We start from the raw sequence: 19,097 nt of genomic DNA on the forward strand, positions 1-19,097 counted from the left end.
ATAACCCAAAGATCTTGGCTCCTTTCCATATTCGCGCATATCGGATCGTAACTTCCTGATTGTACGAAAAATCGCGTTTTTATCTAGTGGTTCCACTAGCGGTCACAATTTTTATCCGATTTAAAAAATTAAAAAAAAACGTTCAAATATCACAGTTACACTATAATGTCGATGAAAATCAGATCATACTGTCGGATAAAATGGCTGCTCCTTGTACACAAATAGTGTAAAAGTATGTAATACCAAGGTTGTGGACCCTATAAAAGTCACATTTTTATCCGATTTTGATGAAACTTAAAATATATCTTTATAACTTAACTCAACGATCTCAGTCCCTTTCGATATTTGCGCATTTCAGACCCCAACTTTCTGGATTATGTCCCCTAGTTGGACGAAAAATCGCAACTTTTTTTAGCTTGTTCTCTATCCATCCCTTGCAAAAGGTGGGCGTATCTTGCCTGGCAAACGCTGGTTTTCTGAGCCTACTGATCCATTTCAGTCTATAATTAAGTTGTCTGGCTTTCGGGTTGCAGGCGATGAGTCGATTGTTGTCAAAGTAGTACCGGGTGTTTCATAAAGGATAAGCATACTCATCCTCGCCCACGATGCTCGCCACTTCTGTAAGAACATATACACATCAAAATATACCAACGTTTCGGGGGGTGGGGGGCCGAATGGTTAGCACGTGCGCGCTGTATTATAAGGTCTGTCATTGAGTCAGCTGGCGTGGTTTCGAATCCCCGGTTGTACGTGACAAGGAGTAGGGTCGCCTGTCCAACCTCGTGGGTTTTCTCCGGGTCCTCCGGTTTCCTCCCACTGCTAAGGACCCCTACGCATAAGCGAATTATAGAAATAAAATTAAACCATATGTTAGTCCCGAAATGACCTAATTTGTGTACTCCAATTTGAGCCTTTTGTGTAAAATGTGGCGTTGGTTGCGCTAGTAACACAATTATAACTCATTTTAGAGGTTTACTCATAACAACTAAAGTATATATATGATTTTAGCTTGTATACTCTTAAAGACGTGTAAATGTCTCAAAATAAATGAATAAACAACATTAAGTTCTAAGGATATGTGTATTGATTTTTACTCATGATTTATATTCGTTATAATTTGATACAGATTGTCTAATTGCCCAACAGCAGTTGAATTTGAATCAGTCTGATGGGTATTTGTCAATTTAATGTCGTTGTAAAATGAAGCGAAGTAGCCTGACGGTCTATATGTAATCTAGATCCGGCTATAACGCCCTATACTAATTATCATAGAGACCAAATCGGCTAAAAATTGTGACCTCTACACTGTTCACGAGCTCAAAACGTAATATTTCGTACAATCGGGGGCCATAATCCATGAAGTTACAGTCCGATACATGCCAATATCGAAAGGAACCGAGATCTTAGGGGGATTAACCTATATTTCAAGTTTCATTGAAATTGGATAAAAATTGTGACCTGTAGAGTGTTCACAAACAATTGTGGACGTCCGGACGGACGGACAGAGCCGACGACAATATACGTCCACATGTAAATGTCAGCGTATAAAAATGGATTCAAATATTACATAAAGTACCGGTAATAATATGCTTATTTAATGAGATGTAATATCTACAGCAACTTCCCTAAGCCAGGCTATAAAATATCTTACACTATTTTACTCATATACTTTGACATTGACCAATTTCATGTTATCCAATTAAATGATTTTGGACCTTTTTCCTGGGGAGATTAATATTCATAAGTAAAATAAGCGTTGTTGAGCACATTATCTTTGTATAACTCTTGCCAGTGGCATTTTACATTCATCTATGCATATTTATTTCCATAGAAAAGGGCCTATTGAGCCATCGTACATGATTATATGTGACTACAAGGTACAATACTATTTACAAACTTATCAATTATTATTAAAGAAAATTTGATCCAAAAATATCTTATGTTCGTTCAAAAATATGAACATTTACGGATTTTTTAAATACAGGGAGAGGTTACCCCAAAACAATTATTTGTTATTTAATATACAGCTTGAATATGAAATATATTTGGAAACAGGCGTTGCCAAGCAAGAGACGCCAACATTTTGCAAGAGATGGACAGAGAACAAGCTTTAAAAACAAGTTTTTCGTACAATCAGGTATCATAATCCAGGCTGACACGGTCCGAAGTATCGACTGGAACCCAGAACTTTGGGCTATAAACATATAATCGGACAAGATAAAAACGTGATTTCTCGTAAAATTGGGGGTCATAAGACGGGAAATTAGGTCTGATTTGCGTGAATATCAAAAGGAACAGAGATATTTGTCGGTAATGAAATATTTACAATACACTAAAATCTGATTAAGAGTAACAACTCGTTATGTAATTATCAGAAAATCATTGGAATTTGTTTGGCCCATGCTAACGTATATACAAAACACTTAATGTCATGTATTTAGCTGTTCAAGTTATCAAAAATCATTGAAAATCAATATACTTGTTCGTCTCAAGACCTTAAACTCTGTGTATCAATCTAAAGTCAATCGAAACTATTATATATAGGCGTAAACACGGTGTATGAATATAAAATCAATCAGTTGATAACTATCTGGCAGTCATTATCAGAAATCGTTGAAAATCAACAGGCTTCTTCGTCTGATGACCTTAAAGACTGTGTATATATTTAAAGTCAATCGGATATTAACTTTAGCCCCTAGAACGTCCACCAGATTTTTCAAAGTGATAAAGGGCGATATATGTAACTCTGGCAGTAATTATCGGAATTTGGTGAAAATCAATAGGATTCTTTGTAAACACGGATATTAATTTAAAGTCAATCAGATATTAAATTTACCTCTAAAGAGACCACAACCTTGTATTACATACTTTTAGGCTATTCTTCAAGTGTCATATTTAGTAATTTGTATATAATAGTGTTAAGCTGTTATCTATCAACCTCATCATCGATAATAAATATGATTTATATAAAAAAGAGCTTTTTATTTTAGAAATTAAAATGTTGTCATTTGATACTCACAATGGCAGGTTTATAGCTATCAACACTTATCTAACTGGACTATTTATATCAGCAATAATGCCACACAAGTTGGACATATTGTTTAGATTAGCATTCCAGGCAATTAAAAATCAGTGAACCGGGCCAAACCCAAACATCCAAAATTTAGCTCTTTTTTCTAGATGGTCTTAGGACTGTATCCAGCCAATTTCAAGTTTTCTGAACTTAGACGTCGTTGGCTTGAAATAGATATCCAACAAAACAAATTACAACCGCGTTGGTATACTAATTAAAATGGAAGTGTAATTTACAAACCATTCTTGGGGAGTAATGCTTATAAGTTCTACCTTAATATTTTTTTAACTGTGTATACTGACCTGCCATGCCCTGAATAAACCATACCAGCTTTTATTGTATACATCGCATTAAACCATGTGATATATTTCCCCATTTAGAGGGGCCAAAAAAGCAGAAATACGTCCACTTCGCCTAGCTCCGGAGGGAGAGAGTAGTATTTGGAAAACGTAGTATTTGCGACCGTACGGCGACCAGAAAATGCACAACGTCGCCGGCAAACGTGAACACAACGCCAGAAAATGTCCCCAAAAATTACAAACTGGAAAAAGCCGCGTTCTTACCGCGACCTGCGCGATTATACCGCGTTCTCACGGCGTGCCAGTCACGACTATATTGGGATCTATTGGCGTGGCAATGGCGATCATCAGCGGACCCGCAGCGCTTTAACCACGCCCATCGGGTTTTTACCACGCGTCTTTTACGTGTATCACGACTGTGCGTGCGTTTCTACCGCGTGACCAAGGCAACTATACTAATGTCCAAAAGAAAGTATACACTGTGCATTTTGTGCTGCATCAACCAAAGTCGTTTTTCCATGGTATACGGTATTTGGGTAGAATGTCAATTTGTTTCCCATTTTTATTTTGCTTTTAAATGTTGAGTTTGGACACAAGAGACAAACTCAGTAACGCCTTATCTTTTTTTTAATCTAAACAAAACTTAGTCATACTTTTAGTGTGTATACTTTCTTTTGGACATCAGTATATATAAGCTGGTCAGTTTTTTGGAAATTTCAAGATGGTCATTGTGCAGTCATACACACGATGAACTTTGAATCGCCTGTTTTATAGCAAGTCGCACATGAAAAACATGGTCGCCATGAAAGCGTAATGCAAGCTTGGTAACCGCGCCATGGTCGTATAAAGAACTCCATAAACGCAGTGGGAACCCCATAAGATCGCCATAGGCGCACTGGGAGCGCTACGAGGAACTGGTGCAATCGTGCGACATTGGTGAAATAATGGTATCATCGCCATGACAACGCCATAAGGACTCCGAACGCTTGGTGGGGTCGTGGTGAAGACGAAATGCTGTCACCGTTGCAAATGTTACAATTTTCGCAGCGTCTTTTGATGGTGATGTTACCACGCTTGTCTCGCGACCCCACCGCGTTCTCACAGCTTTCCAGGTCAAATCGCAGACTAACCGTCCTTAGTCCGAGTTATGGTCGATGTATAGCAAATCACTATAATTACTTGATTTTTGGCACTCCCCGAAACCAATGTCCAAATGTTAAACAGCCGTCTTGTGTTATCGGTGACAGTCCATTATTAAGAACATGCAATTCAATGGTACTTTTCAGTGCTAATGTGTCACCTAATGCGTGCTTTGAAATTATCCATATTGAAACCTTTTAAAGAAAATCAAACATCGTTGATCACCATAAAAATAACTTCGCACTGAAAGGAGATGTCAAAAGTTTGTCTGAAAAGAGCAAATGAAAACATAAAAGATATGAATTCAATTATTTGGCGTCGTACATCTAAGATGAACACAGAAATCTTTAATACTACAGTACAAATCTTCTAGTGATTCACAGATCCGCCATCTATAGTGATTGGACAATATTTATTTGATTCTGTTTTCATTAACGTCAGTTATCAACATTGACAAATAAACAATTGAGGAATTGGTGCAAACTGACTGATAGCAGTCGGGTGGTTGGATGGCCGAATGGTTAGCACGTGCGCGCTGTATCATAAGGCCTGTCATTGAGTCAACTGGCGTGGTATCGAATCCCGGTTGTACGTGATAAGGAGTAGGGTCGCCTGTTCAACCTCGTGGGTTTTCTCCGGGTCCGCCTGTTTCCTCCCACTGCTAAAGACCCCTACGCGCAAGCGAATTATTGAAATAAAAAAATTAAACCATATGTTATTCCCGAAATGACCTAGTTTGTGTCGAGTGGACGATAAACCCCATTTCTCTCTCGCTGGTAAAGTCGTTCTTGTTGAAGACTCCTGTGGTCCTGCAACCACAGAACCACCGCGGCTGTCAGATAACTGTTTGATGCCTAACTCTGGTCCTTGTTGAATTGATTGATTGGTTAATTGCTTCCTTTTTGGTGCTTCAAACGGGGGCCCATTTTGATGTCAGAAGACTACTTCAGTTACCCTTACCTAGTAATGAGAAATTGTCGTGAAATGTTAAACTTTATGAACGTGTCTGGCAGTTTATTAATGGATTTAATTCGGTAGTTTTTTGATATTACTCTACAGTTTATTGAGTGCTTAGTAGGCTATTGATTGGTTTGATGCAGTAGGTTAATGGTTGGTTTGGTTCAGTAGGTTATTGGTTGGTTTGATTCAGTAGCTCATTGATTAATTTGATTCAGTAGGTAATTGATTTAAAAATGGGTTATGCTTTGAATGCTTTAACTGATTTCATTTGAAGGAATTTGCTCTATCAATATTTTAAAAAGATATAATAAATATTGAATGTTGTTGGATGATGAAACTATCGGGTCTATTCACTCTTTGTTCATCTGAATTATAGATACCACCATCTTCAATAGAAGACTTGGTCTGGCTTTAACTAAGTACATCTTATCAAAGCCTTCACGTAATACCCTGCATATTTCGGCACTAATTTAGATTGGGTATAAGCCCAGCTTGAGAGCCTATAGATTCCTCGATCGTCGCGAATACCAAGTCTCGCGCTTTCAAGCTAAAATGTCTACCGGTCATAATGAAGTTGCAAAGTTCAAGGTTCATTCAATGTCAAGGTTTCCGTGGAGGTCGCGATGTCACAACCTCTGATTGGACGCTACTGCTCACGTGTGTGTAGATAACATAGCCATAAGTTCGGGAATTGTGAAGTAAACAAGCAACGTCCCGATGTCGTAAAACTCACAGTCGATATCCACATTTAAAGATACTTTCCCGCGTACAAACTGTGTGATTTGATGGTATATTTGGACTAAAAACATAATTCAAACTAACTAATTTATCAAAAATTTGCTTCAAATACTTCTCAAAACTTTGTCACTTGGGGGGATGGGGGGGGGGGCTTGGTGGTGGATGGCCGAATGGTTAGCGAGTGCACGTTGTATATCAATCATAAAGTCTGTTGCGGAGTCAACTGGCGTGGTTTCCATTCCCTGGTTGTACGTGACAAGGAGTAGAGTCGCCTTTCCAACCTCGTTGATTTTCTCCAGGTCCTCCGGTTTCCCTCCACTGCTAAAGACCCCTTACCAGCAAGCAAATTATTGAAGTCAAATTGAACCAAATGTTAGTCTCGAAATGACCTAGTTTGTGTCGAGTGGACGTTAAACCCATTTCTGTCTCTCTCTTTTTTTCTTGTTTGTCACCTAAACTGATTAAGGGCGGGTCCATTTTTTATAATGAATTTGTCATTACTTACTGTCCATTTTTCCGCCGTTTAACTTTAGAGTCTGTTATACGTTGACACCCCTAAAGATTCCCAAAACCGCCTAAACCAGTCGATCAAGAAATAACAACCGCTCCCTCAGTCATGCTAGCATAAAATAAGCGGCCGGACAAGCCGTCGGGTTGCCAGTTAATGATACCCTGACATTTTTGCCAAGTACTTGCCCCATGCATAGGTGTTTTCCGGGTAATCCAGTATTTTTCTAGTAACATTTTTACCTTCCATATATACCAGATTTGCTATACTTTTATTGGAAATAACCACCCGATAAATACTTTCGGGACAATGTATCTTTAAAGTATTTAAAAATAGTAAATAGATCATAAAAAATCATTGTTTGTTGTTTATTTTAAAAGGAACACGGATCAGGGGAATCCTTTTGGTACACGTTAGTTGGTTAATTTTAAACTGTATTTGAACCCAACCTTTTAGAATGGGGGTATTTTCAACTGCGCGTGGGTCATTTCATAATGTACATGCGTGGATAGCTTACTCAACCTACTTGCAAAGCCCCATATTCAGTAGCCAAATGCCTTTTAAATACTCAAAATTGACGATGTCTATGCAAGTGTCAATCATTTAGATTTAAATAATTCAAAAAACATTCTGAAAGAAATATTGGAAATTTGAAATATCATAGCGTTTTAAGGGTGACTTTTTTAAAAACGAAAAAAGACCGACCGAAGCTAATATTACAGAAACAATAAACGCTAATTCATGAAACTGCATGGTAGCAAACAGAGTTCAAGGTGTACTTGAATTGTTACGATACTGTTATGCTGTTCCTACTCTAAAAGTTATGATCACTGCAAACAATATTTAGACATCTCGGTGTCCTTAAATCTAATACACAATCTGCTCCGTTGTGTAATTGTTTCATTGGTTATATTTTAGTTGATAGATACTCTAATTGCATATTTACCCAAGGGGAAATGGCGGGTCAACTACTCTATTCAAGATAATGGAATGTTCACGGCTCTGTTCTTGGTACATTATTAAACTAAAAATATGCAAGATACCTAAAATGTAATGCAAATGTATAAATGTACACAAATCTTGTGAATCAAACCCCATTATTGTGGTCTGATCACGCAGTTATGTGCCCTTGGCCTACACGGGTTGCTACTCCGTTCTACTTTCCGTCATATTACCACTTACCACGGTAGAGTTTCACAAAATCAAAGCTCAAATCATGCTATAACATACTTCAGGCTATTAAAAAAATATGTTAATATCTATCACTCATTTCGCCCTAAAGGAAATATACCCGACAATTCTTTCATAAATATGAGTATGATTAGTTAACGTGGTTCGGGTATATTCCTTATTAAAAAGTGCCACATGATCCAAGTTTTGACCTTCGGAATATTCTTGAGACCCCGTAATAGAAACGGTACTTTATTGGCGTAACGTTTTTTAGCAGCCTTAAAGATACATTATGGGAGATAAGATAACGAGATGGCAGTTCTCGCTATAATAGTTAAAAACTAGATAGTGTAAAGGTAATTTGCTGAATATTTCAGTCAAATTGATCCACTATGAGCCGAGAAAGAAGCGGGTGAAATTTTGGCATAGTCTCGGTCATCATTACTAAAAGCATTAATATAAACAGCTTAGTCTCTATTATTCACTTTTATTGATTTAATTATCAATAGCCGTTAGCGGCATATAGGAATCTAATCCAGCCAACATCGAAGGCTAGCCTTGATATCGAGAGTTTATTATGGTCTGGATAAGTTAATTAATGTCTAATTGATAATTTAGATAACATTTCAGGCCTAAAGAAAGACTTGTAATAAGCAGATTTTGCTCTTGCATAATGCATGTTTAATAGTTCAGCCAGTGACCCAATCGTCTTGTCTGCGATATCACCTCAGTGGAAGCGGACGTAAAATACAACTAACTAACAAACAAACCCAATCGTTCTTTGGCATTGTAATATTCAGTGGTTTATATCTCTGTCGTTATGTATTTGCCTACTAAACGACTATTGTTCCCAACCACACGGAAATCTGCGTTTTGCACTGGCATATTTATAAAACAGAAAAACAAAATAATTTGTCAATATGTTCCTTAGATGATATATACTGTAAGTTGATGAACTGGTTTGACCAGATTGTTGAAATTTTCTTTTCATGAACAACAGTTCCATAATATATATTTTCATATCCTGCAGCATTAAAATTCCAACTTTCTGGTAATAACTGCAGGACGCTTAACCTAGAAACTATACCCAGAATAGACATTATTGAATCAATTACCCGATTTCATCAAGACAAGTTGTATATCATTAATAGCCTTGGACTAGTTACTATAATTACTCGTATATCGGGAAATCGACCATTGATCTATATGATTGAGAAAGTTATTCGATATATTATAGATAATTAGGTCCTGAGTATTGGGTATCGTAGGCCTACGACGATTCAACTGATGAGTTCTCATGGCAACATACGCCCACCAAGTGCTTTATCACAACGAATGTTTCTGGAAACAGAGGGGAAAAGAAAGTCACAAACTGTTTTAATGTAACAAGCTCTATGACGTTTGTTTTTTCTCTAAAAAAAAATATTTAGAAAAGGTTAACAAAAATGTAGCTTCTGTCTCAACAATAAATCTATTTTGCACAAACACGCCTTTTCAAAAATTTTGTATCCGTCCATTTATCTCAATAACTTAATATCGAATATATTTTCTTAAAAAAAAAGACATCAACTCGGCAAATATTTAGTCACCAGAAATAATGCAAAATTAAGTGTTTGTGTATATTCTCAAGGGATAGAATAGTTGAAATAAGATAGGCGCCATTGTCTTAATATGTAATGTAACCGACGGACATTAAAAATCTAAAATTAATGCATATGCTTTTCTTTCGAAGTAAGTCATATCCAAGCTCCACTCATTCAGTATGTGTTGGCCGAGATAGTTCATCTGGTTTTCGCACGTTATTTCCTCTTGTCACTGGTGCAAGACGTAGGGCCTTTCAAGGGACTGCGTCTAGTGGTACGGGTGGTACGAAAAGCCGAGGTTCCGTATACACGTTGGTCTGCACATAAAAGAACCCTTGGCAGTTGGAATTCAGAATACACTGTATGACGTATGCAGTTTTCATTGGACGGATTGAGCAGCAACGTAAGATGCTAAACCCCATTTGATTTAATTTTTGTGTCACATTTAAGCAAATACTACTAACCCCACTCTTCCACACATTTACTCCGAGGTTATATCATAAGATCTGCCATTGAGTCAAGTTGTGTGGTTTCGCCTGTCCAATGTCGTGGGTTTTTTCGGTGCCCTCCAGTTTCCCCCACAGCTCCTACGCCCAAACGAATTATATATTAAAAACAACTGAACCATATGTTAGTCCCGAAATGACATAGGCCATAAGTTAACTAGTTTTCAGTGCGTGATCATTGTATTCCGCCCTTGATGTTTGAGAGCTGACATGCACGTTCTCGACGTTATTCGTTATGACTTTCTATATAGAGCTACATTTGATGTTGTACGATAAAAATCACAGATTAAAATCCATATATGTATATAATTTGCTGTGCCTTGCTCGTACGTCTGATATAATAGGAAGCGTAACTAATGACTTGGCTATTGCATTGTTGTACTTGATCCGAATGAGGCTATATTATCAACTACTAGATTCTCTCCTTTGAGCGGCATTTAGCAACTGACACGCGTAATACACAAAAATAGGGAACACAATTACTATTTTAATGAAAGCGACGTTTCGTTAAGGGTTATCTTCGTTTTCAAGCAAATAATATACAGAAGGTTTATATTCAAGAAAGAGTAACAACTAATTAACCATTTATCCTTATCGCTAGGTTATTTGGAGAAAGCTTCTCTATGATCGGGAAGCCTCCTGCTCAGCATTAAGTTCTAAGCTTGCCTCTCGTCTTCAGGGACGTCAGTGATCACTAATGTCTTTGCATACTTCAGCTCCGTGGTCAACATGGGATGAAATTTATGGTCCAAGATGTTTAGACAGTAATGTCAATATGTCTGCTGATCGAGAAACGTCGCCCATCCCCCACCTTCTTGAACAGAACCAAGCTCATGCCCCATCTTCTCTTTCACGACGAATTGGTATAATCGCCTATTCATTATTCGTTTTCACTTCGCGGAACGAGTTCTGTGCTCCAGCCCAACCATCTCTTTCAGTTCCTCAAGATTGTCCATCATCTGGAAATCGATCTCTGTGCGGAGAATTCTAAGAATGGTGTCCGCAGAATTCTAAGAATGGTGTCCGCAGACTCCACATAATCTCGTTCATAATCAGTATAACGTTATATTTGTTGGAATAATGGCACAAGCCGACTTTCACACATTAACCTTTGTGCGTATACAAGGGGTATTTCGGGGCCCCATGACCATATCCTTAACGTTTGTGAGGAACTGGTTCATAATTGTCTAGCGAGAATTTTATACATTGTCAACTACTTAATGTCGAGTATAAAGCTGCAAATAGAACGGAAGTGGGGCAGTGCCAACATTCATCATTTGACAAGAAACTACGAATATTACATTATCGGACACAAGGGGTCTTGTAGACCCCCCTCCCCTTTCCTATCAACATTTTGCTGGTTACTCTGAGTGATTATTATTCAGTCTTTATAATATGACCTGTAGTTTGATCGCATTTAATAAAATAATGCATCCAAAAACCAATTTATGCCTGGGGTCTTAGATTACCCCTTGTTGCCGACAATGTTTTTCGTGCGACGTGTCCACACAATGGTTAATCAGTTTTATCCAGTAAAATACACCTTGGGATTATGATAAGCAACAAGCTGCCAGCTGAACCCCAAAGTTGTGGGTTATTTTGAAAATTATATAATTTTAATGCATTTTATGAATCTGTAGTGCCCGAAAGTCTCACAATCGTCATGTTGATACATTTTACCATTAGCATCGATATGATTTTATTACATGTTCCTCGGGGGAAACCATACATAAGTAATGGTATGTTTGATTTTTAAATGTGAGAACTTCGATTATAACACTTGTCTACAGTAAACTCGACTGGTCAAAGTGGCGTTATTCTGGATTATTTTGTTTCATGTATATGACATGAGCTATCGCCCAATCTTGTATTTCTGTTTGGTTTCCAACCCGGTTCCGGGATCACGTGGCTAAGTGGGTAAGACGCTGGCTCGCTAGCCTGGGGGTCGGGTGTTCGATCCCTGCATTGGCCGAGAAAGTTCATCCAGATTTTCCGGCGTGATTCTCCCTTGTCAGTGATGCAGGACGGAGGACCTTGGCAGTTGGGATTCGATATAAGAGTAGGACGTAGCGCCGCTGCCCGGACAAAATTTCCCTCATAGCACACTGTATGGTGTATGCCCGTCTTCATTAGCCCAGTTTAGGAGCAGAACAGTGGGACGTTAAACCCCATTTCATTTTTTTTCATTTTTGTCGATCGAGCTTAAATCCAGCGACGTCCTTTGTGTTAATCCTTTGTCCTTAATTAATATATAAAACAACCATGATTCCTCACTGTCTGTAAATTTTTAAAATTCTATTTGTGATTTGCCGTGTTGTGTTGAACTATAAATAATTGAACATAAACGACTTGAAATGTGACATTTTAAATTAATTACTTCCTAAAAAATTCTGTATTTATTAGATAGATATTTAGTTAAGGTTGGCGTGTGGCGTAATATTGACCAGAAGAGTGTTCCAGACGTATTGATAGTTATGAAATCTGTAAATTGTCGTGTTAAAGCCACGCTAGCGACAGAACCAAGCGGATTAACATGACAGATCCAGGGTGGGAATCGGCCACCGGTATTTGATCCGTGGAGTAAATGGAGAAGTAGGGATTATTGATCTATATGTGATTGTAATAAACCCCAAACGAATACATTTGTACAAATCAATAATGACAAAGAATTTGTTTTTATGAAATAAAGAAGGACATACTATGGATTTCTAATGCTTTCAACTGTTGTGCAATACAATAGATTCATTGTGGCTGTAGCGAAGAATTGCTTAATTCTGTGTCTATTAAGCGGACGGAGTGTTTGGATTTGTGAATATTATATATATGTTTCTAGATAACATTATTAGATGACACGATTCCGGAATTTTAGACCAATAATCAAGTTGCTACACGTGTAATTAATATGGTTATCGTGAGCAGAGTACATCCGCGAGAAAAACTGGTCAGTTTGTGTTTTATATTAAGTTTTTAATTAACATGGCATCCACTTATCCCGTTTTCATGGACAGACGCGCCGTGGTGTGATTAATACCACTTGAATGTAAGGTGCTTTACGTGATGATTTTACAAATAATCTCTTGATCACGTTACTGCATAGTCTAAGTCTTTTATAACAAAACTATAGGGTTTATTCCGAATAATTAGTTTTTAAATTAAGGTATACTACTTGCATGTGGAAGAACGTATAATTCTTAACAATAAAATTACATTCTTTATAGAGAGAGAGAGAAATAGGGTTTAACGTCCACTCGACACAAACTAGGTCATTTCGGGACTAACGCATGGTTTAATTTTATTTACATAATTCGCTTGCGCGTAGGGGTCTTTAGCAGTGGGAGGAAACCGGAGGACCCGGAGAAAACCCACGAGGATGGACAGGCGACCCTACTCCTTGCCACGTACAACCGGGGATTCGAAACCACGCCAGTTGACTCAATGACAGACTTTATGGTACAGCGCGCACGTGCTAACCATTCAGCCACCCAACCCCCCACATTCTTTATAAGAAACAGAAATAAGTACTGTGGTGGAATTCATATGTATTACGACGTGGTAGATTTCTAATTTATCTGCAAATAAATGAAACAGTGTTTCTTCAAGCATTCATTTTTTTTAATATCATTTCGTCTTGACACCTCACTCCACTTGTGATTGTGACATTATAGATTCTTTATCAAGAAACCTCGCAGTGAAATATTGTACAGTTACTGAACTCTAGCGTGCTGAACAGTTTATCGGCGAGAAACGATCTTAGTAAAATTGAACTATTTCTGAATTCATCTTCGCATCAGGACAGGTCATCAAGTTTCGGTCTGCTTTATAAACGTTTCAGTCATCGTTCTAAAGTGGTAGCATTTTACACCCGAAAATATAGAAGTCAAAAATGTATTGTCTTGAAACAAGACGTATACAAAGGATGAAGTGACATAAAAAATGATTTGACTGACTAGCTCTTATTAATTGATATTGCTTTTCATCAGATTTAAGGCAATATCCGTGCTTTGTAGTTTATGCAAACAAAAAATGATAATCATTACCATTAAGTCAGTTACAGGGTTGGACCAGTGTGCAAGCTGAGACGTTTAGAACATCAACTGGTGGTATTTCTAGAAATCCGTTGAATAAACACAAGGATGAATTTTACGAATTTGACGGGTGTCATATTCCCTCGGCACTCGCCCGTAGTGCCAACGGAACATCGGGGTGGCTTTATCAACAATGAAACGGCCAAAATATTTTTGGAAGTGGTAAACTGTGGTATCTTGCTCGTGCTCACGATCAGCGGACTCACTATGAATGTCATTAGTTTTGTGGTGTTGGTTTCACAAAGATATAAAAGTCGAGCGAACGTTGTGCTTCTCGGTTTGACTGTTTCGGATAGTATGTTTCTTTTCGCAACGCTTCTCCGAAAATTTTCTTGTATCATTTCTAAATTTGACTCAATAACGGGACTTAACTATGGAAGACTTATGATGCCACAAGTATATTTTATTGGAATAATGTTTGCACGGATAACAAGTTTGTTGACCGTTCTGATATCAACGGAAAGACTAGCTGTTGTCATGTGGCCATTACGAACCCGGATGGTTCTCACATTGTACCGCATTAAGACCATGGTGTTTGCAATTTTTATTTTTACATTTCTGTCTTTCTTGCCGCTCTTTTTTGTGTACGAAACTTCGTCGAAATATAACCCGACTTTAAAGAGGTATTTGGTTGTCATGAACGCTACCCAGTTTTACACCGGGCATCGAACAATCGTCGACTATTACACAAATCTAGTGTTGAATGTTATATTCCGGTTTTTGCCCTGTTTGATTGTGTCTGGAACCACAACTGCCTTGGTTCTGTACCTCCGACGTCATATTCGATGGCGAATTCGATCAACAAATTTAAACAAAGCGGATTTAATTTTGGAAGAGCGGAGGGTTACAAAAACTTTGATAGCTATTTCTACGCTGTATGTGATCTGTCTGATTCCCGGGACCGTGATAACTATTGTCCGTCTTGTGACCAGTGACTTCGACTGGAATGGACAGTACCGTAACTTGTTCTCGGTGGTCAGTGCCATTAATATAATCCTCGAATGTAGTAACTCTTCGTTTAACTTTATAATTTATATGCGGACGAGTCGTTCCTTTGCCTCACAATTTCAAACAATTCGTAGATGGCGAGAATGCAAGCGACGTGATGAGTCCAACCCATCCCGCCTTACTCACTTATGACTAAGGTGGAGAGTAATATGTGATCGTGAATATTATGTTTTGCGTAGATTCGTCACTGACAATGTGAATCAGGAATCTAATTCTGAAAAATGAAACATCAATGATTTCTTTCGTTCAACGATATTGCCCTGATTGTATTGTTATATATTTATATCAATGACTGGATTGTTATATATTTATATCAATGACTGGATTGTTATATAATATTTATATCAATGACTGGATTGTTATATATTTATATCAATGACGGGATTACTATATAATATTTATATCAATGACTGGATTACTATATAATATTTATATCAATGACTGAGGTATTATATAAATTTAAATCAATGACTTGATTATTATATAATATTTATATCAATGACTTGATTACTATATAATATTTATATCAATGGCTGGATTTTTATATAATATTTATATCAATGACTGGAATTTACGGCGTCAGTGTGCAAAATTTCCGAATCACGCTTATTTGAGGACTGTAGAAACAAACTTTTCAACTGATATAGGAAGGAATTCCTACAGGTCGAATAGACGTTGTAATTATTGTAAATACTCAACTTACTGATCCGTTTCGTTTGAATTCTTATATTAGACTTTAATTTGTGTATGTTAAAAGTGGTGACACATAGGTCCACTGGGCCGGGTGTTAGTATTTTTATTTTCACATGTCTTCTTAGTATAACACATGTCACCGAAATAAACTTTACTTACTTATATGATATTTATATCAACGACTGGAATGTTATCAATGTATCTGTTTTGTGATGGCAGTTTAAAACAGTGACTTTTATTTCGAAGTTTAGTCCTGCTTTTTTACGATTATCCAGATGATATAAATCATTGATCTCTTGTTTACAATCTGATTAAAACACACATCCCATTTCGTTTCGTTTTTATAGTTCAAAATTTCGTTTTACTTGTCTTAACTACAAAAGGATCTGGAAGAGTTGTTATCATTGACGTGTTCTGGATGATGTGAGTGATTAGCCAATGAAACGGTCTGTTACCGGGAGTTCTTGGCCTTTTGATGCACGGAATTGTGGGTAAACCACTAGAGACGTCAACGCTGATTGATTAATTAATGTCTGACGTCATAGGGCCAAAAGCTGCTCGTTTGACCCCTGACTTGAACTCCCACTATAAATTGTCAGATATTCATCATGTGGTGTAGGCCATCGAAAGTACATGTATATATAAAAAAAACGAAACGAAATATAGATCTGTATTTTAATCAGATTATGGATAAAATGAAATGATATCTGGTTTAACGTCTTATTTGCACTAACCCGGCTGATGAAGATGGAAAACGCCCTGCACATACTGCACGCAGCGATTTAATCTACTTCATAATTCGAGAGCTAACTGTAGACAGGCAGCCTAAGTTTGAGATGCGCCCTGCAGCGTGCTATTCTATAAAGGTAATTTGTTCCGAACAGTGACGAATACGGGTGTTCTATGTGGGCAATTGTTGACTAAATGTTGTAAAACGCCCGATCGTTAACCTGGAAATCCCGGTGCTGGACGAGAAGGGTACTCTGGAATTTTAGGCGTGGTCTCTCCTTGTTAGTGATGCAGGACTGAGGGCCTGGCATTGAATATTGTCTCAGACGAAAAACCGAGTCCCATGGACACATTGGTGTATGCCCGTCTCCATTAGCCCGGTCGGTGTTAAATTAAGTTCCTCTATTGTGTGTCTGTCTTGATTATCAAAATGTAAGCCGATTTCATATAACGCCAAGACACATGGGTGCCTTTTAGCGGTTCATTATGATATTTGCACTTGTCTAACTGCTACTCTTTAGACTAAAGGTAAGGAACGAGCGTTGTTTATTCACCGTTGTATGGAATACCAAACAGCTCTTTACTCAGGGTTCTTAATTCTTAGTTCTTAATACATTGTCCTTAATTTTTAGTTCTTCATTTGTTGTGGTATTTCGACTTTTGTACAGTAAAATTAACATTTGTGTCTTAAAATCAATATTTGTTTTACAAATTAGACATTTGTCAGATCAGATTTGTAAATTGCATCTTTGTTTATTTAAATTGTATTTTTAATATAATGATAAAATTTCTTTAGAAACATACAACGAAAAACATATCGCGAACAACAAATATCGAAATACTAATCTTACAAAACCAATGTCAAAAAAAGTTTCTCCAAATTGATCTAACCGGAATATAATGACATCGGACGCTAGTGGTGAGCTGTCAAGCGGCTCTACCAACCGATAAAACAATAGTTGTACTATGCGGTTCGTTGATGATATACATTATTTATATAATAATTATATAATAACCCTTTATATAATTCTAGACGCTAGTGTTATTTATAATTGTCGATATTCAGCGCTCTGTGCCCCCACCCACCACAAGAAAACCTTATTAACGCGATAGAGGCTACAGTCGTTAGCCGATTTTCTTCATATTTGGTGTGGTCACGGGAGGGTGAACCCGATCGATATTCAGCGTTCCGCATCTTTCAGTTACGGCGGTATCCCCATCCCCATTTCGAAACCGTGTTAAAAAGTATGAGTCTATAGTTTTTAATGGGATTTATATAATTTAGCGTTCGTTTTTTTTTTCGAAAACCTTGTTAACACGATAGAGGCTATGGTGTTTAACGGATTTATTACAAATGTTCTTTTTTTTTTTAACTATTTCATTTGAACAATTAATATTCATTTTGTTTGTTTCATGTATTTTTAAAGATACGAATAAACCATTTTTCTAATAAATCAAATGCAATTTCTTTCCTATTCTGTCTCTCCATATTATGTCAGGCCTTCTTTGCGTCGTACAATAAACAAAATGTCATAATTTCGACCTAATCTGGACGGTACCCCCCCCCCCCCTCCGCAACTGGCCATAGAATACTGGCCGTACTATGACAGTTTAACCAAGAAATAAAAACGGAACTAAATTTAATACTATAAGGGACTGTGGTCAACGGAGGGGGAAAAATTCACAAACTTTATAGTATTCGGAGAGGTCTTAGTACACGTAATAATACGCTTGAACAGGTTTGGTTGAATCTTGAATTGATGTGATTCAAATGGTTGATTTTCAAAAACACAGAGGCAAGAAAGTTCAGAGATTGCCAAAGCCATGGTTTCTAAGTGGGTAAGACGCTGGCTCGCTAGCCTGGTGGTCGCGGGTTCAATCCCTGCATTGGCAGAGAAAGTTCATTGGATTTTCCGACGGGGTTTTCCCTTGTCAGACGGAGGATTTGACAAGGACAGCTATCTAGTCATTCGGATAGAACGAAAACCGAGGTCATGTGTATACATTGGCATGCACGTAAAAGATCCCTTGACAGTTGGAATTCGCTATAAGAGTAGGCCATAGTGCCGCTGCCCGGGCAAAATTTCCCTCATAGCACACTGTATGGCGTATGCACGTCTTCTTTAGCCCAGTCGGAGCAGAATGTTATGTCCAATTTCCCTGAGAAACAATCAAACGATAGGTCAGTGGTTGGGGTTAAATGAAACATCAGTATAGGTTTGATCAAATCGCTCAATCCAACAAAAATTCGACTGACCGGATAGTCTGACATTTAATTTACTTTCTATGTGAAAGTTTGTTAAATGCGCCGATTAGGTGTAAAAAATTCTTGTGGCTAGAAATAGGTGAAAAAAACCATGCGATCACCCGATCAAATCGCACCTGGAAGTGATTAGGCGATTTGGGTAATCACTTCGGATATCGGTGTCAATAAATTCGCTGATTAAGGTAATCAATTTGAATTAGATGGAAATTTGATTGAATGCAGATAAAGTTGTCTAATCAGTGGTCGATAAAAATGCTTACACTAAAATCCTCATAGGAAATTCCTGACTAACAGATTTGTGTATCTTGAAGATATAATTACAGAAAATTAACATATTCT

General features: G+C 37.6%; 1 protein-coding gene across 1 annotated transcript; it reads left to right on the forward strand.

The window, feature by feature from the left end:
* The first annotated feature begins 14,539 nt into the window (after positions 1 to 14,539).
* Positions 14,540 to 18,692, forward strand: LOC126832708 (uncharacterized). Its single transcript, XM_056103276.1, has 3 exons — positions 14,540 to 14,605; positions 14,900 to 14,965; positions 18,675 to 18,692. The coding sequence occupies exons 1-3, from the start codon at positions 14,540 to 14,542 to the stop codon at positions 18,690 to 18,692; spliced, it is 150 nt and encodes a 49-aa protein (XP_055959251.1).
* The last annotated feature ends 405 nt before the right edge of the window (positions 18,693 to 19,097 follow it).

Source organism: Patella vulgata, chromosome 9 (genome assembly GCF_932274485.2).
Source record: "Patella vulgata chromosome 9, xgPatVulg1.2, whole genome shotgun sequence".
Classification (NCBI taxonomy): domain Eukaryota; kingdom Metazoa; phylum Mollusca; class Gastropoda; family Patellidae; genus Patella; species Patella vulgata.